The 23,945-nt window shown below is 44.5% G+C and overlaps 1 protein-coding gene across 1 annotated transcript in view; it reads left to right on the plus strand.

Moving 5' to 3' along the window:
- The first annotated feature begins 2,440 nt into the window (after positions 1-2,440).
- LOC146839258 (NXPE family member 1-like) overlaps positions 2,441-23,945 on the plus strand; it is a 297,941-nt gene continuing 276,436 nt past the window's right edge. The window contains exon 1 of the mRNA XM_085650333.1: positions 2,441-2,539. Within this exon, the coding sequence (XP_085506459.1) occupies positions 2,441-2,539 (99 nt within the window). The remainder of the gene's footprint in view (positions 2,540-23,945) is intronic.

The following is a 23,945-nucleotide window of genomic DNA, read 5'->3' on the forward strand; positions in this document are numbered from 1 at the left end:
GATTCACGCGATAGCGTGACCTTGCTGATAAGGCGATAATATTATGGCCGCTTTTCGGCCAAAAACGGACGCAAAAGCGGCGATAATTTTATTGTGCCACATTGATGATATGCCCTGAAGTCCCCTAATATAACCATTCTTGAGTGCGCTAAGGTCAGGTCAGCGAGGGTGTCGAACGGGGCTTGATATTGGGTATTTAGATCCGGGGGTCTTTAACAAACTACTCCTGTTAGCAATCTTCCTCTTGCCTCTTGCAATGAGAAGCCTAGTAATTCAATACCCTCAACATCATCGAAATGTAATGGAGCAAAATCTCATTTTTCTTTAAAAATCACCCCAACCACCCCTCCTCTCCCAGAAGACCTTGGTTTATGAAAGATTTTGTATCCTCCTGGGCATGCGAAGCCCAGCTCTACGGAGGAGTCGGTGCTAGTCATCTAGGTCCAAGCACTCTAACATATTTGACACCTCCTGGTAATGCTTCCTCAAGGACCTGCTATTAATCAAACCACACTTTAGTATATCTTTGGTCTGGTCAGCAACAGTAGTAATATTGTTATTGGTCACAGCTACTTGTGTCCCCCTAACATCACTCTTGCCTATCTACAGGGGTTGTTCCCTGGGATAGCATAATATGCCGTGTTCTTGAGTGGAACAGGCAGCATGGCTGGCACTGAGCGTGACCGAGGCGCGGACGGGCGCAGACGGGCTTGCCTGTGGCACGCCTCTGGCGCGCCCGCTGCGCGCACGCGCGCTCCATGCTTGCATCACCCTCCCTAAATAGGGAGGCATGTGCTAAGCGACCAACCACTAGCGTGCTGACCAAAATGGCTCTGATTGGGAGATGCGAGTATCGGATACTTCCCGCTAAGCAGCGAGATGCAGGATTGTTTTTTAAAGTGCGGGTAAGTGGTCTTATTGGTGCTAATTTAAAAGGTTAAAAAGCTACTATCAGCAATGAAATACAACTTTACAATTCCCTCTATTCCCAAACCTCATGTATCAGCAGCATACAAAGCGATGATAGTTTAAAAAAAAAAATTATTTAGCAAAATCGAGCGAGCAGCAGATAGAGTTTTGGGCTGTAAGTCTACGGTGTTCTAGGGCGTTATCATTTTCTTCTTTTGCCTCTGTATGCCAATTTTGATCTCACTGGACTCTCTGCACAGTATATTTCCTTTTAGTACTATATATAGAGAGCCAGCTTCCTACATCCTACATCCTCCCTTCCCAGCCCTGGCTCCAGAATCACTAGAGTGGGGTAATCAATCCTTTGTGTGGGGACAGGACACTACCCATTCAGGCCAACAATGAACCGTCAGGATGCTGATGGCGCTCAGTCACACCTACCCTTCCTTTGTGTGTCTATGTCTAGAGGGAATGCACAAAGGCCAGCTGTCACCCACCCCAGACATGTATTTGAGACAGGCTGAAGGCACACAAAGCTTTAAGAGCAGAGAAATGCCATCTTTCTAAAAGTGGCATTTCTAAAGTAGTAATGTTAAATCCAACTTTGCTAGCAAAGACAATTTATCATTACCATTCCAGTGATATAAAACATGGTAGAGCTACTCCTTCTCAATCAGAAATTACAGCTTAAAAGTGTACTAAGGAATTCCTAATGTTAACATATGAGTGGGTAGGCCTCACAGTAGTGATAAAATTAATGTAGGTATTTTTCACTACTAGGACATGGAAAACTTGAAAGTGCTTGTCCTACCTTTTGTTTACACAGCACCCTGCCTTATGGCTATCTAGGGCCTACCTTAGGACTTATTTATATGTCATAAAAGGGGAGTTTAAGGCTTAGCAGGGGGTATAAATTGCCAAGTCGACATAGCAGTGTAAACTGCACACACAGGCTGTATAGTGGCAGGCCTAAGACATGCTTAAGGGGCTACTTGTGTGGGTGGCACAATCAGTGTTGTAGGTTCACTAGTAGCATTTAACTAACATGCCTTGGGCACCGGTAGTACACACTATTAGGAACTTACAGATAAATTAAATACACCAATTGTGGGTAAATCAATGAAACCAGGTTTAGGGAAGAAGCACATGCACCTTAGCACTGATTAGCAGTGGTAAAGTGCTCAGAGTCCTAAGGCCAACAAAAGAATACAGCAAAAAGAGGAGGTAAAAAGGCAAATAGTTTAGGGAAGACCGCTCTAAGGCTGTCAGATCTAACATAAACTGATTAGAGTAACCATTTGGTACCTTTAAATTTATAGGGATATTATTGTTTGTGATACCAGTTTCTCTATGTATGAACTTACCCAAGGTCCCGGGCGACTCTTGGGTTCCCTTGTTAGCTGTAACTCTGATAGTGCTGCTCAGACCATTTCCCTGGCATCGTTTTCAGCTTGATGTTGAAAGATCAGAAGAGATCCCAATTTTATGTAACACTTTGTTGTTCTTTGTTTTCCTCCACAGGAGCAACAAGATGTTCATACCAATGACAAGGAACTTAAAGAGAGGCGTGTTCTTGACAGTTTCTACCATACTAATTCTCTCTTTTTGCATTCATCGTATGCTGCTACAGGTAGGACACACATGGTCAGAGGACAGATTTCAGACTGAGGGATTTGCTTTTGACGTTACCAGGGCTCAACATGGTTTGTAGATGTGCTATGTGCAGAATGAGGGTGTATGACTAGATACATGAGGCTCAGAGGAACTATCTCTCCCCGGAGTGATAGTTCCTCTTATGAGTAAAGAGGTGATTTTGAGGGAAGGGTTAAATGTGCATCCAAATTGCTTTACAAGAAGAATGCATCCAGAGTAGGTCTGTTTATGTAACAGTTTCGTTGGGACGGGTGACTCAGGAGTCGGGTATGCTGACGAAAGGTCATGCTTCTCTGGTGGCCCACTTCTTCTGAGAGGTGCTGATGAGGTGAGGTGATGGTTTTAGACACAATTCCCACCCATGCTTCTCCGACGAGGTACTCTTGTCTGACCCATTTCCTGACCAGGCTTCTCCTGTGAGTTGCAGAAGTTACAATGCTCTGCACTCATGCCTATCCTGTGAATGTTTTTTTCTTGGAATTTGCAAATTCCAGCATTTTTTCTCCCACATTATTTACTAATGTTTTTCTTCTTCCGTGGGGTGCTGATGTCCAGGTTTCCTACTATTCATGCGTGACCTATGTTTGGTTTCTCCTGCGTGGTGCACATGCCAGAACTGCTTCCTACCCTTGCTTTGCCTGTGGTTGGCTTCTCCTATCAGAGGCTGTTATTGCATTTGCCTCAGTTTTATACTTCACTGGGAGCTGACTTCTGCTGTGAGGTGCTGATGGCAATCACCATCTGCTCATGCTTCACATGTGGATGGCTTCTCCTGCAATTTGAAAAGGTCGGAGTCAGTTCTCACTCATATTTGCCCCTGGTTGACTTCTCCTGTGAGGTGGAGATGTTAGACCCATTTCCTGTGAGCTGAAGAAGTTAGAGTCTCTTCTGGTCATGCTTCCCATGTGAGGTGGTGACATTTCTGTTATTGTTTTTCATGTGGGGTACATCCACTTCGGTGCTCCCTTTTGTTGTTTGTGATATGATGCGGTGGTCTCTCTGTGTGCGTGTGAGGATTTCCCCAATCCTTCTGCTAGAAAGAGATAGGTTACACCAGTAAACAGTTGGCCAACATAAAACTCTAACTGGACAGAGTTGAGCTGGTTATGTTAAAAGGCGAGTTGTGCCGTTTTAAAGAACACTACATAGTGACGCAGTAACTGTCCACTTCCTCGCTCAGAACCCAGCTACCCCCTCCTCATCCTAACCCCCCAAACTCTAATTGCTGGATCTCAGCCTGTACAGAACACCACAGGCTCATGCTCTACATACACATATGTGTGGGTTTGGTACATTGCATTAAATGCTATTCCAGTGGGAGGAAGTGTGCATAACCTTTGAAATTCACTGAAAAAACCATAGGTTTCAGGCACGTTATAGTTAGAAATTAGCATTTAAAAAACCTTAGAAATTCACTGAAAAAACCATAGGTTTTAGGGAAAGTTATAGTTAGTTGGACATTTCACTCGTACAAAACCAGAGAAATTCCCCCGTTATAGTTAGTTCAGCTAACTATAACTCGCGCCCCCGCAATGCACTGCTGATGAAGTCACATATTACATCACACATGACATGGTCAGTGACATCACTGATGACATCACTAATGACATCTCAAATGACATCACTGATGACATAATCCATGTGATAATTTGATGCATCTTCTCACACCCTAATTTAACCTTTGATACACCCACTCTAAATTACAGACTACCATTCTCAAAACCATAGACACTCCAACAGCAATAACTACATACACACTCACTGATTCTTAGGTTTACACACACATCCACTCACTCACCCGTACAGTCACTCATACTTATGGTCACTCAGTACAGGACTATCATATGCACTCATACACCTATTTAAATACTCACACACCACCACTCATCCATAGAGGTACTCACACATCCAGTCAGTCATTCAAATAATTAATCACACTGCCATTTACTCACCTATATAGTTATACACACACCATCTCAATCACTCATACAAATACTTACGCTCTTACACAATTACTGATACAAGCACACACTCATCCATACAGCTACTCTCACAATCACACACTCTCACTTATAGCCATTTATATACTCAAACACACATATATACTGCCTTTCACATATGTAGTTACTCACACATGTACCACAGAGATATACATTCACTCACTAACACACCCATACACACACTCACCCACCCATACAGTCCATCACAGATGCACTCTTGAAACCATGCACCCACTGAATCACCCACTCACACATCTATACACAGAGTCACACACACCCCACCCACATAAACACTCAGGCACCCATACAGATACTCAGACAACCAATCAATAACCCATATAGACACTCATGTAGCTATTCACAAACCCATGCAGCTGCTTACACACAACAGACAGACGGATACAGACAATCACACAGTTTAGTCACTCACCCATGCATTCAGTAAGATACGTTTAATCACTCACTTATAGAGTCAGTCATGCACCTACTAAATCATCCATTCAGACACTTATACACCCACTCATTCTTCAATACGCCTTTCCCTATATATATTAAACATATTTAAACTTTACAGAAACACAGAGTCACTGGATGATGTCATCAGTGATGTCATTTGAGATGTCATCAGTGATGTCATCAGTGATATCACAGACCATGTCATGAGTGATGTAATATGTGACGTCATCAGCAGTGCATTGCGGGGCGCGAGTTATAGTTAGCTGAACTAACTATAACGGGGGAATTTCTCTGGTTTTGTACGAGTGAAATGTCCAACTAACTATAACTTTCCCTAAAACCTTTGGTTTTTTCAGGGAATACATATATATACATAAACCTGTCATATAAATATAAAAATAAAATATATATAATAAATACAAATATTTAAATGAATAAATATTTGTAAAAAAATATTTTATCTTACATTAACAATAACAGTAAATAAAATGTTGGATAGCGTAGGGGATAAAATTACTATTCCCACTCCAGAGAGTGCAACAGTAGGGAAATTGTTTGATAATGAAGGGGAATAATTTACTATTTTCCACTCCAGCAATTGCAACAGTAGGGAAAGTGTTGGAGTCCATGGAGTGTAGCAGAAGGGAAAGTGTTGGATAGCAGAGGGGTTAACATTACTATTCCAATTCCAGTAATTGCAACAGTAGGGAAAGTGTTGGATAGCGGGTGGGTAAAAATTACTTTTCCCACTCCACTGAGCGCACCAGTCGTAAAAGTGTTGGATAGCGGGTGGGTAAAAATTACTATTCCAACTCCAGTGAGTGCAACAGTAGGGAAAGTGTTGGATAGCGAGTGGATAAAAATTACTATTCCCACTCCAGTGAGTGCAACAGTAGGGAAAGTGTTGGATAGCGGGGAGGTAAAAATGTATATTCCCACTTCAACAAGTGTAACAGTAGGGAAAGTGTTGGATAGCGGGTGGGTAAAAATTACTATTCCCACTCCAGCAAGTGCAACAGTAGGGAAAGTGTTGGATAGCGGGTGGAAAAAATAACTATTCCCACTCTAGCGAGTGCAGCAGTAGGGAAAGCGTTGGATAGCGGTGGGGGGAATTACTATTCCTATTGCAGTGAGTGTAACAGTAGGGAAAGTGTTGGATAGCGGAGGAAAATAATTTACTATTTCCACTCCACGGAGTGTAGCAGTAGGGAAAGTGTTGGATAGCAGAGGGGTTAAAATTACTATTCCCACTCCAGTGAATGCAACACAGGGAAAGTTCTGTCATATCGAGATTTAAACATCGATATTTTTTTATATCAATATTTAAAATTCGATCATCTGACTGCATACGTGCTCTCCTATCATGTAAACTCCATGTAATTACACAGTAGCATTGCTTTTTTGCAAAAGTCTACTTGGGAGAGACTCCAGTTAAAACCCTAGAAAAGTCCGACCCCCCCAGACATCGCTTGTTCGGGCTGTGTTAATGGAAGCCGGTACTGTAAAGGTTCATCACCCCTCATTGCTTCAGCTGGGGCCTGTGCTGGCACCTGGGACAGCTGTGGCAGTCAGCCTTAGAGGTGGGAGTAGATGACCCAGCAGTGGCAGTGACTTCTGCTCTCACAAGACAGGTTCTGGCCTTCCTTACTTACATGTTTTTACAAATTAAGTACAGTACAGCTGGATATTGGGTCACAACACATCATATTGCACGTTTCACTATTTATGAATCATGCCTCAACTTGAGCCTGGGTCCAGGAAAGCTTTATTTAGAAAAATGGAGGAACAAACTGTCTGCCTCATGCATTAATCTGACCACAAACTGACCGACTAATGGAACACGTGCAGTGGGCATCACCAGCAAACACAGGAGTAAATTAGGCACCGCCTCACCCTTCCACTAGAGGTCCTATCTGACACTCATCACCAGCAAACACAGGAGTAAATTAGGCACCGCCTCACCCTTCCACTAGAGGTCCTATCTGACGCTTTTAACCAGCAAACACAGGGGTAAATTAAGCACCACCTCACCCTTGCACCAGAGGTCCTGTCTGACTCTCATCACCAGCAAACACAGGAGTAAATTAAGCACCGCTTCACCCTTGCACCAGAGGTCCTGCCTGACCCTCATCACCAGCAAACACAGGAGTAAATTAAGCACTGCTTAACCCTTCCACTAGAGGTCCTAACTGACACTCATCACCAGCAAACACAGGAGTAAATTAAGCACCGCTTCACCCGTCCACTAGAGGTCCTACCTGACACTCATCACCAGCAAACACAGAAGTAAATTAAGCACTGCCTCACCCTTGCACCAGAGGTCCTGTCTGACTCTCATCACCAGCAAACACAGGAGTAAATTAAGCACCGCCTCACCCTTGCACCAGAGGTCCTGTCTGACACTCCTCACCAGCAAACACAGGGGTAAATTAAGCACTGCCTCACCCTTCCACTAGAGGTCCTGTCTGACACTCATCACCAGCAAACACAGGGGTAAATTAAGCACCGCCTCACCCTTCCACCAGAGGTCCTGCCTGACACTCATCTCTCAGCAAACACAGGGGTAAATTAAGCACCGCCTCACCCTTGCACCAGAGTTCCTGCCTGACACTCATCTCTCAGCAAACACAGGGGTAAATTAAGCACTGCCTCACCCTTGCACCAGAGGTCCTGCCTGATACTTATCACCAGCAAACACAGGGGTAAATTAAGCACCGCCTCACCCTTGCACCAGAGGTCCTGCCTGACACTCATCTCTCAGCAAACACAGGGGTAAATTAAGCACTGCCTCACCCTTGCACCAGAGGTCCTGCCTAATACTTATCACCAGCAAACACAGGGGTTAATTAAGCACCGCCTCACCCTTGCACCAGATGTCCTGCCTGACACTCACCACCAGCAAACACAGGGGTAAATTAAGCACCGCCTCACCCTTGCACCAGAGGTCCTGCCTGACACTCATCTCTCAGCAAACACAGGGGTAAATTAAGCACTGCCTCACCCTTGCACCAGAGGTCCTGCCTGATACTTATCACCAGCAAACACAGGGGTAAATTAAGCACCGCCTCACCCTTGCACCAGATGTCCTGCCTGACACTCACCACCAGCAAACACAGGGGTAAATTAAGAACCGCCTCACCCTTGCACCAGAGGTCCTGCCTGACACTCATCTCTCAGCAAACACAGGGGTAAATTAAGCACTGCCTCACCCCTGCACCAGAGGTCCTGCCTGACACTCATCACCAGCAAACACAGGGGTAAATTAAGCACCGCTTCACCCGTCCACTAGAGGTCCTGCCTGACTCTCATCACCAGCAAACACAGGAGTAAATGAAGCACTGCCTCACCCCTGCACCAGAGGTCCTGCCTGACACTCATCACCAGCAAACACAGGGGTAAATTAAGCACCGCTTCACCCTTGCACCAGAGGTCCTGTCTGACACTCATCACCAGCAAACACAGGAGTAAATGAAGCACCACCTCACCCTTGCACCAGAGGTCCTGTCTGACACTCATCTCGCAGCAGTCACCTGAGGTGGTATGGGGGTGCAGGAGCTGGAGGAGACCCCAACCGTTCAATGACTGGGCCCCTCAATCCCTATATTTCTTTCACACTTTACAACTCCAGGTTTGAGCCTGAAATTGCATTAATTGTAGCATTGCCTGTCTTGTTAGCACCAAGAGATGAGCATCTCCATCTGGAGCAGAAAGTGTCCCTCTCCCATGAATACCAATGTGAGTGTTTTGTCGTAAATAAAGTATTACGCACTCATAATTTCTATAGGTATCAATAGGATCATGCATAAAGCAAGAGGCTGAGTCCGTGGTATCAGGTTCAAAAGGGCTTTATTCCAATAACTCGAGTTATAGGGAGAATGGTTCAATCACCACAAGGGATCAGGAAGGGTCTTCTGCCACTTTATTCACAGAGTACAGTATATATACATTCAATATTATACGTAAGCAGGAGCGCTTCAGGCAGAGCAAGAGAGAATGAGATAAGAGCATGTGGGCGTGTAAGTAGGCGTGAAGGTGGGCGTCCATGTGGGCGTCCACTTGATGAGTCATAGGTGAGTGTCATAGGTGGGTGGGTACCTGGAGGGGGTTGCGTGATCAGCTGGAACTTTACTGGAACTTGCCTTACTTGTGCTCAACTCGAGCATGATGTGTAACTGATGTGTAACTGGGGGAAGGTTGCTGTGCAGTCAGGGAGTCTGGAAGAGAGGCCTTCAGTGTCAGGACGACCAGCACATCTTGTATTATCTGATATCTAAAGTCCGGAGCAGGAACTGATCTGTGACATAGGTTGCCCATCACCAAGAGCCGATGTGGCTTCTATTTCTTTATTCACTGCGTGGGCCTTACATGGGGGCTATGGGCTTTTCACTGACGTGAGCTTTGCAATCACACAAAAGGAGACAGAAAGGCTAGGCTCTATCCTTTGCAGGCGGGTTTTGTTTATTCCTCCTTTTCCAGGCAGGAATGTGATTCAGTAGGAGTAAGCAGATAACCATGCTCAATACTGTCTTGGCACTCCGGACAGGGCCCCTTTGGCTGAGGCCCAAGTGTGCGAGGCCAAGGATACGCAGCTGCAGCTCTCAGAGCATCTGAGGCCTGAAACCTCCTTTCGGCTCTGGCTGAGCCACAAAAATGGGCTTTCATGAAAATGACACGAGTGCAGGAAAACATGATGCAAAACGTGTAGGCCTCAGTGCAGATTTATCGTTTCTCTCATGGGAGACTTGATGATGGCAGGCCACGTTTATAGCATAAGCATAAGCATCATGGTTGACAGGCCATGGAGGGAAAATGCATGGCATACATGCATGTGCACATAAACGACGGGGAACACATAGGGGACACATAGGCCTCATAATTTTTATTTCCTCATTCCCTCCTTGTCCCCTAGTCGACCCTTCATGTCACATCTATTCTCATGAGATAGTCGATCTGTTCTTGCAGCATTATTTCTGACACACAGGACCAGCAAGAATAATCAAAAATGAAAAACACACGAACATTTCTTTTTGGAAAGGTGTTATGCATCTATTTTCAACACAATGTACCCTTATTTCCTATTTGAAGGCGCATATCTCATCTTTCTTCTCATACTTGTAACCTTTGGATCATTTTGCCAATCCAACTGGTGGCAGCTTTGGGCCACAATTTCCACTGTGAAAATTGTCTGAATTTGAAAATCGTTTTTATATAGGCATATAGCCTTTAAAATTTCAAGCAAGAGCATCATTTTACTTTTTGTTCTAGAATCAATTCAACAGTAGTTAAGAAAGAAAAACAACAGTTTTCCATAGACATTTCCTCGGGGCACTAGTCTTGCACAGAATAGAACAAAGGAAGGCTTCTGGAGTTTCATTTCTCAGCTGCCCTGTCTGTATCAGAGAAGCTAAAAATAGCCCCTCAGCCCGGCTTGAGCCTGGGCTGCCAGCCATCTGTTTTCTATCTATTCCTGGCCCTCAAGGCTCTTCGGCTGCAGGCATTACACAGATGCTATGTCAGAGAAGCTTTCTAAGCAGTGATTTCACCTCCCGTTTTCCGCTCCTTTTCCTAGCCCCCACCTTACAGGCTTCAAGGTCAGAATCTGCCTTCGATTTCTGCATCACATTCTGCGCTCTTTAGCCCCCACCTTCTCCTCACTCTGAAGCTGTCAAAGACAAAAAGTCTTCCCAATTCCATATAAACTGCAATAATTCGCCCTATTGAAAAATTGTTTTTGATATACCATTTGTTTTCAGGGGATCGTAATCTTATTTTTCCAATCTCAGATTAGTAAAACGCTCACGGTTAATAATGTACAGCACATAACTTACTAGCACAGAGCAGAGATTGGGTATTACTTCGCACAATGGTATTTATTTTATCAACCTCTAATGGGTGGGAGTCTCTGCATGTTCAGCGTGAATCAGGACCCACAACCTGACATTCTTTGGCATCACCGTTGATGGATGTCATTAAGGCAAACCATGCTCCGCAAGAACCATTATGGGAGAACGGAAAAGGGAAAAGAGGCAACACTCCCTTCACCTTCTGATACGGGGGAAGTCGGCCACAGACCCAGCAGTCTGTAGCATTGCTAGTCTGATGTGAATGGTGCAGCATCTGAATAAAGGTATTGTTGCGCAGGGCAAGTCGATATGATAGCTCATGGGATGGCAGATCACTAAACGTGTGCTTTATGGTATCATTAGTGGAGGAGTGTAAGAGTGAGGCAATAGGAGGAAAAATAGCATGTAGTATTAAGCTGATACATATTATCGTGATGCACAGAAGAGATAGAAAAATCAAAGTCACTATACATCTACTACGTAATATTTTACAGTATTTGTGTTTCATCTTGCTCTTTTTATCATTATCATTGTCCGAGATCTTATGCAAGCCAGAATACATGTTCAACCGCTTCACCACCTAGTGGACTTAATTGATCAAACGGGGTCTGACTTTTTAGATCTAAGTTTAGCTTTGTACTCCTGCTGAGGAGTCTCCTCTAGTAAAGGGGGCTCAAAGTCTGAATAGTTTGTTTCCTTTTTAAAAGAGTCGTTATTCCCGAAGTAGCGTTTACAATGGTAAAGATGTAACCATCCTTTCCGTCCTTCGACTTTAACGGCTGTCCTCGTGGTCAATAGCACTAACTTCGGCGCCTTCCACCTCGGCTCAAGAGGACTCGTTCTATCAAAGTTCCTTATTCAAATATAATCCCCAGGAGCGATGGAGTGTTCCTTGACCTGGGTGTTGTCAGGGAAGGCGGCAGCAACCTGCGAACGACAAGAGAGTAGTGCAGACATCAAGGAAGCCAGGTAATCTGTCAGCATGTTACTATCAACATCAGTAATCTTTTTAGGCATCGGAGTGCCCCACATATTCGGTGGTCTACCGAAGACCACCTCGTAAGGAGATAAGCCTGTTCTAGAATGGGCTACCATTCGCATGTAAAAGAGGGCAACCGGCAGGGCTACCATCCAATCTACACCTTTTTCTGCACAAATCTTTGCTAGTTTTGTCTTTAAGGTCTGATTGTGTCTTTCTACAAGGCCTGCTGCTTCAGGATGTCGTACACAATGGAACTTCCAGGTATACCCTAACAGAAGGGACACCTGTTTCATGAGTTCAGAGGAGAAAGGCTGACCGTTGTCGGAATATACGACACGCGGTAATCCATAACGTGGGAAAAACTCTCGCACCAATTGTCTGGCGGTAGTTACAGCAGTATAATCAGGGACTGGAAAAGCTTCTGTCCATCTTGTGAGTGAACATACGACTACCAGGACATATTTGTAACCTCTACATCTGTTCATTTGGATATAATCCATTTGGAGGACTTCAAAAGGATGGTCAGGTGGATGGAATCCACCTTGTTCCATCGGAATGCCTTTACCTGGATTGAATTGGCAACAGATCATACATGTTCTGACTTTTTGTTTCGCTGCTGCACGCAGGTGCTTGTTGGACCAGATATTCTGTAAGCTGTCTAACATTGCTTTCTCTCCTAAGTGTGCAGGACTATGTGCGGTATTTATGATCACTTGTACCATCGAATCAGGAAGAAACCATGTTGCTCTTCCCTTAGTCATCCAACCCTGATCAGTCAGTACCCCTCCTTGTTCCGACCATTTCTTTAATTCGTCTAGAGTAGCATGTGTCTGTATGTCTCGTACATCCCTGGAAGGATCCCTGACTGTCATGGCTTTGGTCATTGATGGTACCTGTGAGTTCGTCATGTCTAGTGGGGTCTGAGCTGTCTGTTTAGCAGTTTGGTCTGCCAGATCGTTGCCTTGAGAAATGGTATCTGTGGCTTTAGTATGTGCTTTGCATTTCAGGATAGCTATGGCTGTCGGTAAATGTATCGCTTCCAGAAGGGCTTGAATAAGGGGGCCATGCTGTATCTTGGCCCCGTGAGAGGTCAAGAAACCTCTTTCTCTCCACAGTACTCCGAAATTATGAACTACCCCGAATGCGTATTGTGAATCGGTGTAAATGTTTGCTCTCAAGTGCTTAGCTCTTATGCACGCTTGTGTCAGGGCGATGAGCTCTGCTGCTTGTGCTGACAGTATGTCTATTCTTTTAGTCTCTATGATTTTAGTAGCAGTGGTCACTGCATACGCTGCCACTAATTCTCCCGCCCCCGTCCTCATGCATGAGCCGTCAACATAGAGTGTTAGGTCAGGGTCTGGGAGTGCAACGTCTGTCAAGTCTTGTCTTGGCTTAGTCACGGTATGTATTACTTCAACACAGTCATGTGGTGGAACGTTTTCTGTACTGGAGGGCAAAAGAGTAGCAGGATTCAGTAAGTTGCATCGTCTGATCTCTATGTGTGGTTGAAATAACGTCAGCTCATAACCTGTCAGTCTCGCTACAGTCAGGTGTTGGGTTTGTGTCCGGTTCAAGAGAACCTCCACTGCGTGCGGTACTTGTACTGTCAGGGGGTGGCCCAGCACTATCGAGTCACTTTGTCTTATGGCTAAGGCCGTTGCTGCAACAGATTTTAGGCACGCAGGCAAAGCCTGGGCTACTGGGTCCAATGTACTAGAAAAATAAGCACAGGGCTTGTGTTTTCCTGCATGATCTTGTGTTAGGACAGATAGTGCTGTTCCATCCCGCTCTGTCACAAAAAGCATAAAAGATTTGTTGTAATCAGGGATCGCTAAAACTGGTGCTTGACATAAAGCTCTTTTTAATTCTTCAAATGCCACAGTGTGTTCTTGTGTCCAAGGGAGGACATTAGTAGAAGCTGCCTCCTGTGTCGTCAACTGTATTAGGGGCTTGGCTATGTAAGCATACTGGGGGATCCACTGCCTGCAATATGAAGTGAGGCCAATGAATGCACGTACCTCCTTTTGTGTCTTGGGCTGTGAAAGGCCAGAAATCAATTGAATACGTTCTGGTGTCAGTCGCCTACCCTCCTTGGATAGCAAGTGCCCAAGGTACGCCACTTGCTGTTCACAGAATTGTAGCTTTGAAGGGGACACTTTGTGCCCCTTGTCAGCCAGGAAGTGTAAAACCGCGAGTGATGCATCTTCACAGTCAGTTTCCGATCTTGCAGTGATGAGAATGTCATCTACGTACTGTATCAGTGCTGTAGTGGTAGGCACATGAATACTGTCTAGTTGTCGTTTAAGTGTCTGACTGTAGATGCTAGGACTTTCTGTGAAGCCCTGTGGTGTTCTTGTGAATCTGAAGCTGCAGCCTTTTAAACTGAAACCAAAAAGATATTGGCTGTCTGGATGTATTGGGATACTGAAAAATGCGTTCTTCAGATCGATAACTGTAAAGAACGTAGCCTCTGCATCAATAGCAGTCAATAATGAAGAAATGTCCGGGACCACAGGGTACTGTGGCACTACACATTTGTTTAATTCTCGCAGGTCCACAACTAATCTATAGACAGGCGATGCATTGGGATCAGTTCGCTTAAGAATAGGAAGAACAGGTGAGTTGCATACGTTTGAATCAGTCTCCACCACCACCCCTTGTGCAATGAGTTCGTCGATTAATTTCAGTAACCCTACTTCAGCCTCAGGTGGAATCTTGTATTGTCGTATCCGTGGCAGCACTACTCCTGCTTTGAGGGTGACCTGGTGTGGTGTAATGTTCATGAAACCTACGTCAGTCGGACCTTGTGCCCATAGGTGCTGTGGTACATTTTGGAGCCTGATGTCAAAATCTTTTATTACAAAATGTCCCTTGAAATCACGTAAATACAGTCGCACTCCTTCTGGCGAGCAACAGATAATTGCTCCCAGTTCCTTTAATGTCTTTATACCAAGTAAGTTTTCTGGACATGATTTAGTAAGCAGTAAGTCTGTTGTATGTATCAGTGGACCAACTCCTAAAGAGACTGGTTCCGAAACCTCATTAATAATTGGCTTTCCTGAAAAACCCAGGGATATGCTCTTTGAGCCCGAGAGGGGTGCCCCTGGAACCTCGGAATGACTGATGGTAGTTCTACTTGCCCCAGTGTCAATCAAAAACTTTTTATCCTGTCCCAGTAAACGTGCATGTACATAGGGACCCTCTTGGTCCACAGGAACTGGAATAAGGGGCAAGTCGAATTCCCTCTCTAGGCTGCTTCATGTATATGCTTGGTATTCTGGATAGTTAGGTTGAGCGTGCTGATACATTTGTGCTGTGGCATGGGTTGGTGCAGGTGCATGGACAGGCGGTGGCGGCGGTGGAAACGTGTCTGATGTCTGATGCGTGTTATTTTCCTTGGGAGGATATGGACGTGGCTTTGTTTTACCTATAGCTATATTGTGTTTCAGGACTGCACATTCATTTACGAAGTGGCCTGGCTTCTTGCAATAATTACAGGTCCCACTAATTTGTTTCGTGCTACTCTTGTTCGTGTTTGTGTTTGCCGGTGTCGATTGGGCCACCAGCATCTTCATATTTGTATCTTTCATGCGTCTCTTTTCCTGGTCGTGTTCTTCTCTAATTCTGTTCTGGTGATATTGTAACATTTGTAACATTTGGGAAGGGCTGTTTGCTTGCCAAGTACTCTCAACCTTCAGTACCCTATACTTTACCTCGGGTAGGGAATTTTCTACTAGTTTGCTCACGAAAAGATGGGGATATGAATCGCTACCGGGCTTAAGGCCACTATTGATAGTAAAACATTTCTCAAACCTAGAGTAAAAATCGCTTGTGTCCTCGTCTGGTTTCTGTTTACAGGCTGAAATAGCATCCCAGTCTTCCTTCTTAGTAACTAATAATCTAGGCAAAACTTGTACAAGGAGTTCAGGTAAGTCTTTAGCTCGGGGACCCAGACCAACCCCCGGGCCTCTGGCTTCTTCCTCTGTTTCCAACAGATCCCAGCTAATCTTTTTCTCTCCCACCTCCCAGTCCTTTTCTTTAAGCTTCTCGTAAATACCAGCAGGCAATAGTACTTTTAATAACTTTAGGATGTCAGCATATGTATATTCTCCTAAGCGGAGAATGTCTTTTAGTTCTCGGTGAAAACCCCCCGGGTCTTTATCATGGGAGGGCAACATTTTTTTCATTTCCAGTATCTCTAATTTCGACAAGGGGGTGTAGACATACACCCGTTGTAGCTCATTGTTTGCATTTTTTACAGGATGAACCTCTCGTAGGGGGTTCAGTTTGTCGTATAACTGTCCCTTATCCTGGGGTGGAGCGGGAAGCAGGGACCTAGTCACGTATACTATATATTTGTGTCGCTGGTCTAGGATGACATTAATCAATTCAGTACCCATGTTCATCCACCTGTCTAGTATTATGTCGTCCAGCAACTTATACAATAGACTGGGACCAGAATATTGACTCTCATACAACGTAATCAAATGTTGGACCATGTAAACACCAGCTATGCGCTGTTCGTTCGGTGGAAGGCTCAAGAACGTTTGTGCTACAATATCATTATTATATGTATCATATTGGGACACCCACAGGGTGGCTGACCGTGCTAATTCATTTTCGGTCGGGGTGAGGGGCTGATCGTTACCTATCCATTTATTCACCGCTTTTTCGGTAATTTGGAATAAACTTTCAAGGGAATATCTTTCTTTCATAGCCGTTCCCTGTTTACGGTAATTGAGGCCCTTGGGCCTCTCGAACCGTCGGGCATGGCCCGCGTATAGTACTTTGTCTTTGTCCCCGGCTTCGTCATCAGAGGATGACTCAGCCTTCCCGTCCGGTCCTGCTTTGTGTGAGGCTATTATTGCCTTTCGGATTTTGGTCAACATGTTGTCTGTCTGTCCTGATTTATCATGCTGACCGGCATCTATGTGATCACTCCAACCTATATAACAAGGGTGTACGTCCCCGTCACCTTCGTCTTTTTCCCTGATCAGACAGTTAATTAGGAAACGAAGGATATAGTTCTTAATAATTACTTTTCTGTTTTGTGTGGCCTCTACTATGCACTCAGGACCCTCCCCCGTTCTTATGAATTTGTACATTTTCTTTAGATGTTTATCCATATCTGGTAATTTTTCCAAATCTGCGACTGCTTGTCTAAGTCTTAGTGAAATCACGAGCATTTTGCCCTTTCCTGGATCTGGATCATATATACATTCCGAGATGTCTACTTTTACTGTCGGCCCCCCTCCTGATGCTGTCCCGGATCCCTCCCCGCCGTCCTCGAGCTCCTGGAGCTGGGCTTGTGTTGGGGGTGCAGGGAAAGATCCGTCCACGTATGCTGGTGGGGATTCCTCTAGGTAGGTGTTAATAAACGCTTCGGATGCTGTTGGTTTTATTTTTCGGGGTACTTGCGGTGGCACTCTAATGGGTCTTTCTACTGGGGCCACTCTTGCTAGTTCCTCTGAAAGGACGGGATAAATACCAGCAACGACAGTATTTCTTTCTCTTTCAGTCTGTTCTCTTTTTACCCGCTCCCCTTCCTCCTGTAATTTCTTTTCTTTGACTTTTTCAGACTCCTGTCTACTTCTCTCTGCTTTGTGGAACTCTTTCTCTGTTCTTCTATGTGACTCCTTGCGCCAAAACTCAATGGCATCCTTCTGAGCAGGTCTACATTTTCTCTTCCATAGCTCTTCCTCTACCTTCATAATGCATTCCGCGTCCCACGTTCCCGTGATAGGCCATCTATATTTTGTCTCTAAATCCTTCGTGTAATCCACCCATAGCTCTAAAAACAACACGGCATCTAAACCATGTTTACAGTACATGAAATGTCCAGGCGTGTCTCTAGGCGGAATGTTAACTGGTTTCTCTAGTACACCTTTCCTGGTACATATCTTACGCAGTTTTGAAAACAACGGCATGTTGGAATGTAACCAAAAACAAAAATCACAATGAACCAAAAACAAAAATCTCAATGAAACAAACTTACATACAAACCTGACACATTCAAACCTAACTGAACCTGACTAAGACAGTAACATTCATACAGTGGAATCGGTGCACCTGAATACTTGAATACTTGAATACTTGAATACTTGAATACTTGAATACTTGATGCATGCACTTGAATACTTGAATACTTTATGCACTGGAATACAGCACAATCATACCGGTCTCACAAGTGAGACACGTCTTTACCGTGTTCATTAAATGAACCCGTCTTTATGCAACCCCCATGAAAACTCACCGGGAAGCAGAACTTGAAGGCCTCGGACACTTGATGCTGCGCGGGAATGGAGTATCTTTGGTGGATCTCTAGAAACCTCGGACACAGCTCTCTCGTAGGGTGGGCTCTGGGTCGGGACGATCCGCAATCCTCACCGCCTCGTATGGATGCCTGGTCGCAGTCCGTCTCCTTCGTTGGCCTGAGGGAGTTGGCGGGAAAACCCGCGACGTGTACACTTGAAGTCCGTCACGGCTGTAGAAGGGGGCAAAACTGGACCTTCATCTCCGGCGCGTGGGGAAGGAGATGTGTCCCTATTCGGGCGCCATTAAATGTCGTAAATAAAGTATTACGCACTCATAATTTCTATAGGTATCAATAGGATCATGCATAAAGCAAGAGGCTGAGTCCGTGGTATCAGGTTCAAAAGGGCTTTATTCCAATAACTCGAGTTATAGGGAGAATGGTTCCATCACCACAAGGGATCAGGAAGGGTCTTCTGCCACTTTATTCACAGAGTACAGTATATATACATTCAATATTATACGTAAGCAGGAGCGCTTCAGGCAGAGCAAGAGAGAATGAGATAAGAGCATGTGGGCGTGTAAGTAGGCGTGAAGGTGGGCGTCCATGTGGGCGTCCACTTGATGAGTCATAGGTGAGTGTCATAGGTGGGTGGGTACCTGGAGGGGGTTGCGTGATCAGCTGGAACTTTACTGGAACTTTGCCTTACTTGTGCTCAACTCGAGCATGACGTGTAACTGACGTGTAACTGGGGGAAGGTTGCTGTGCAGTCGGGGAGTCTGGAAGAGAGGCCTTCAGTGTCAGGACGACCAGCACATCTTGTATTATCTGATATCTAAAGTCCGGAGCAGGAACTGATCTGTGACATAGGTTGCCCATCACCAAGAGCCGATGTGGCTTCTATTTCTTTATTCACTGCGTGGGCCTTACATGGGGGCTATGGGCTTTTCACTGACGTGAGCTTTGCAATCACACAAAAGGAGACAGAAAGGCTAGGCTCTATCCTTTGCAGGCGGGTTTTGTTTATTCCTCCTTTTCCAGGCAGGAATGTGATTCAGTAGGAGTAAGCAGATAACCATGCTCAATACTGTCTTGGCACTCCGGACAGGGCCCCTTTGGCTGAGGCCCAAGTGTGCGAGGCCAAGGATACGCAGCTGCAGCTCTCAGAGCGTCTGAGGCCTGAAACCTCCTTTCGGCTCTGGCTGAGCCACAAAAATGGGCTTTCATGAAAATGACACGAGTGCAGGAAAACATGATGCAAAACGTGTCGGCCTCAGTGCAGATTTATCGTTTCTCTCATGGGAGACTTGATGATGGCAGGCCACGTTTATAGCATAAGCATAAGCATCATAGTTGACAGGCCATGGAGGGAAAATGCATGGCATACATGCATGTGCACATAAACGACGGGGAACACATAGGGGACACATAGGCCTCATAATTTTTATTTCCTCAGTTTGACATCATTAATGTATCCTTGCCCGGGAGTCATTGCCTCAAGTCTGATCGCTTTCTTTTATGGAAAATGTGATAGCCCTTCTAACTTGCCACACCTGGGCATAGCTGCCACCACTGGGCCCTCGTTTATGGGATCTTGGCATAGGGCAGCCCAGCAAGTCACCTTGTTGCAATGGCCTATGCCAAAGTGAAAGGGCAGGAAAGCACCGGCCCAGATTCTCCAAAAATCACGCATCGCAGCGTAGCAACAAAAAATGCTGTGCTGCGGGACAGGGAGGCAGCAGGAGAGCACCATAGCTGCAGAGATATGGCTCTCTCCTTGCTTCTCCCTGGAGCAGGCACATAGTTTAGCTGCTGTGCGCCAGGCACACACCTTAGCGCCACAACGCTAGGGTGTGTGCCTGAGTCTACCATAGGTTTTGTACTGGAAGGCTACACTTACAGTACAAAATACTACAGGTAGACACACTTTAAAACGTCTTCTACTTTGCATATGTGTTGCATAGTGCAGCACATATGCAAAGTTGAAAAAGCAGGGAGAAATGAAAACATTTCTCATTTTAACACCTGCTTTCCAGCAGTGTTAATTTTATAAATCTGGGGATGTGTCAAAATCCATGAGTGTATTAACATTTTTTAAATCATTTAAATTACAAAAAACTGTGTATTTCATAATTTAAAAAAAAATCGCAAATTTAAACTATGAGATTGTAATATTTTGGATTTGTTAAAATGTTTACACGTGCAATAAAGTTATTTTTTTTTTAAATGTGTTAACGTAAAAGATTTGGGAACAATTAAGAAACAAAATGTTAAATTATTTTCAATATAATGTTTTATAATGGTGTTGTATGTTATTAATTTACAAAATTGTAAAAAATGTAAAATATATTTTTGAATGTAAAATAATGAGTACATTTTAGGTTTATGTGCATTTTTATTATTATGATTAAATCTATAATAAAATTGACGTATATTTTTTGGGGAATTCTTTTGCGTATTTAATAAAAAACATTTTTAGGTTACTATATAATAATTTTATATTTTTGGGGGGTAGGAGTAGTATTGGTAAATGTATTATTTTATTTATTATGTATTTAATGTTTACTTAATTATTTTGGTTTCAAAATAGTAATTGTTTTTTGTTTAGTGTTTATTATTTTTTGGGAGTTTTAATATTTTTAAATTGATTAGTTATATGCTTTTCTGGATTAGAGTGTGGTATTTTTTATGATTATTGTTAGTTTGAAGTTGCAATGGTAATTTATTATGTTTTATTGTCCAGCACTTTCCCTGGATTTAGTTAGTTTAGTGTTGGAATAGTAATTTTTCATGTGTTCTTGTCCAGCAATTCCCCTGAATTTCATTAGTTTGAAGTTTGAATAGTAATTCTTTATGTTTTATTTTCGAGCAATTTCCCTGAATTTAGTTAGCTTGGAGTTAGAATAGTATTTTGTTTATGTTTTATTGTCCAGCACTTTCCATGAATTTAGGCGCTGATTAGGATGGCTGTCGGATTTTCATCTGTCCGCCATCCTATAGTAAGTGGAACCGCCAACAGAATGTCAGCAGTCCCGCCATAGGCATTAGGATGCGACCGCCAACACGGCGGTCGCAATGCCTATCTTTTGTATTGCCACGGGTGCTGCTGGCTGCAGCACACCCCGCAGTACAAAAAGGGGACACTGCACATATCCCTGCACTATGTGGCAGGTATCATGCGGTGCCCACAACTGAGGGCGAGGGGAGAAAGGGGGCCAGCTACAGGCCCCCAATGTGCCTTTCTGCCAGCCTTTTCATGGCAGGTAAACTGCCATTAAATCGCTGGACATCATAATCCCCATGGTGCTGCCTGGCAGGCTCCGCCATCATTGTAGAGATCAGGGTGCTCTTGGACAGTTCGACGGGCTAAGGGAGTCTCTCTGACCGCCCCCTTCCACCCGCTATCCTAATGTGGAGGGCTGAAAACATGCTTACAATGGCGGTGAGACTGCCACAGACAGGCTGTCGGTGGCAGTCTCACCATCATAGTAATCAGGCCCTTAGTTAGTTTGGAGATGGAATAGTAATTATTTATGTTTTATTGTCCAGCCCTTTCCCTGAATTTAGGGGCTCATTACGATGGCGGAAGGACCGTCACCTCCAGCACAGCGGTGCTGGTCCTTCCATCATTGGAGCTCGATTTTTGGTGGGAATCCCAATCTGTCTGCGCCAGTCAGAAAGACCGTCCGCCACTGGTCCGCCAGAAGCAATCAGTCTGATTGCTTGGCGGACGGATAAGGGGGCATAAAATGGTGGCGGTGCCTAGCAGGCACAGTCCACCAAATTATGATGGTGGAGCTTGCAGGCCTTTCGTTGGCGGTGATGCCGCCATGGAAAGGCTGGTGGAGAATTGTTTTGGGGGCCAGTTGCGGGCCCCCCTAGTGTTGGGGTAGGTGTGGATGCACTGGGGGGTACCCATTGTATCCCTCAACATTTCACTGCACCAGGTGGCAGGCACCATGTGGTGCCTGCCACGTACTGCAGTGAAATGCACAACATGGCTTTTTCGCTTTGCGGCGGGTGCTGCTGTAAGCAGCATCGGCAGCAATATTAAAATGCAAGCAAAATGCGACCGCCACCATCCTAATTTGGTATGCGGGACCGCCATATGTATTGCAGATTGTCCCGGTTTACCATAGGATGGTGGATGGACTAAAATCCGACCGCCATCCTAATGACCCCCTAAGTTAGTTTGGAGTAACGGTGTGCGGTGAACTCCGTTCCGCTGGCGAAGTTCACAGAGTTTTTGGTACTCCGCGCTCCACTCAGAGTGTGGAGTTCTTAAAAAAGAATTCTGCTGACCTCTGTGCCCGGCGCCAGGCTAGCAGTAATAAGCATAGTTTTCATAGTTTCTCTGGCTGACCCCCTCGTTTGTGGGCACAGCTTGTTTTGGGCCTTTTTCCCATCAGTGTAGTTCCCAAGAGTCACAGATCCCAGGGGAGGATCCACCACGCCCAGCAAGAATCTGTCCGGCTGTGTCCACAATTGCATCCTGTGAACCGGAGCATACCGGATGGGGGTGGAATGAACTCCTCTGGCTACAGTATTCACCCTGAGGCCAGGGGAGACCCAACAAGCTGGAATTTAGTTAGATTTGGAGTTGGAATAGTAATTTGTGGGAGTTTTATTGTCCATCACTTTCCCTGAATTTAGTTTGTTTGGAATAGTAATAGTAATTTCTATGTTTTATTGTCCAGCACTTTCCCTGAATTTAGTTTGTTTGGAGTTGGATTTATACTTTTTTAGGTTTAAATGTCCAGCACTTTCCATGAATTAAGCTAGTTTGGAGTAGGAATTGCAATTTTTTATATTTTGGTGTCCAGAATTCTTTTAGAGTTCTTTTTGTTTTTTAGTTGTAATAGTCTTTTTTAATAGGTTAGTGTAATTGTCAGGACTCCAAGATTACAGATAGGTTTAATTGCGCATCGAAGACTCAAAGTTTGTACACCCCGAGCTATGGAAGGTACATGGGTGGAGCTGACTCGGAAATGGCGCCAGAAAAGGCCACCAGAACCGAGTAGCTGTTAGCGTTCTAGTGTTTGGCAGAGAACGCGCTGGAATCCTAGGCGAGGCTCGCGCTGCTTAGGAACTGCGCACTTCACCAAGAATTCTAGAGAGTTAGGAGCGCACTTCAGAGCGCGCTAACAAAAATAGTTTTAGTGTTGGTTTGAAGGCTTTTCATAATCAAGATTGAAGGGCATTCGGAAGACTGTAGATGTGAGTTAGGAAGCCGAGTTCAATGAAGTTGAGTGATGTTTGAGGAGAACAGCAAGTCTCAGTTTTGTGAAGATTTCGTACCGAGTCGTCAGGGAGAGGAAGCAGCGTCTACAGGAGCATCTGAAGAAAGAAAAAGAAAACAAAGCTAAGTTAACAAGTGTATATTTGTCACGTCAGAGAACTGAAGTAAATTACTGATAGCTAGAGAGTTATAGAACTTACTGTGAGGAAAGTGGCTTTTTAGTATTTCCGCACAGAGGTCACGAGTTGTAACGGCAAGTCCTGAAAAAACGAAGAGACAATTGCATTACATGTTAGAACGCTTGAGCAACTACAAATAATTAGAATAAGATAAAAAAATACTTACCACAGAAAGTCGGACAGTAGCTTAAGAACAGAGAGTAAGATACCACCACGAAAAGAATAAGAAGAGAAAACACTAAATACACAGATGAATAATTACAAATAGGAAAAGACCTAAAACTCAGTAAGTAGAATACCAAATTAAAATAAATAATACTAAGTTAAAAGAGAGCCAAAGTTCTTAACAGATAAATGTAAATATATTGCAGGTGTGCAAAAAGAAAAAGAAACTGTGAACTAAGGCAGATACCAAGGAAGATAAAACATAG

This window comes from Triturus cristatus, chromosome 4_1 (genome assembly GCF_964204655.1).
Source record: "Triturus cristatus chromosome 4_1, aTriCri1.1, whole genome shotgun sequence".
Lineage (NCBI taxonomy): Eukaryota > Metazoa > Chordata > Amphibia > Caudata > Salamandridae > Triturus > Triturus cristatus.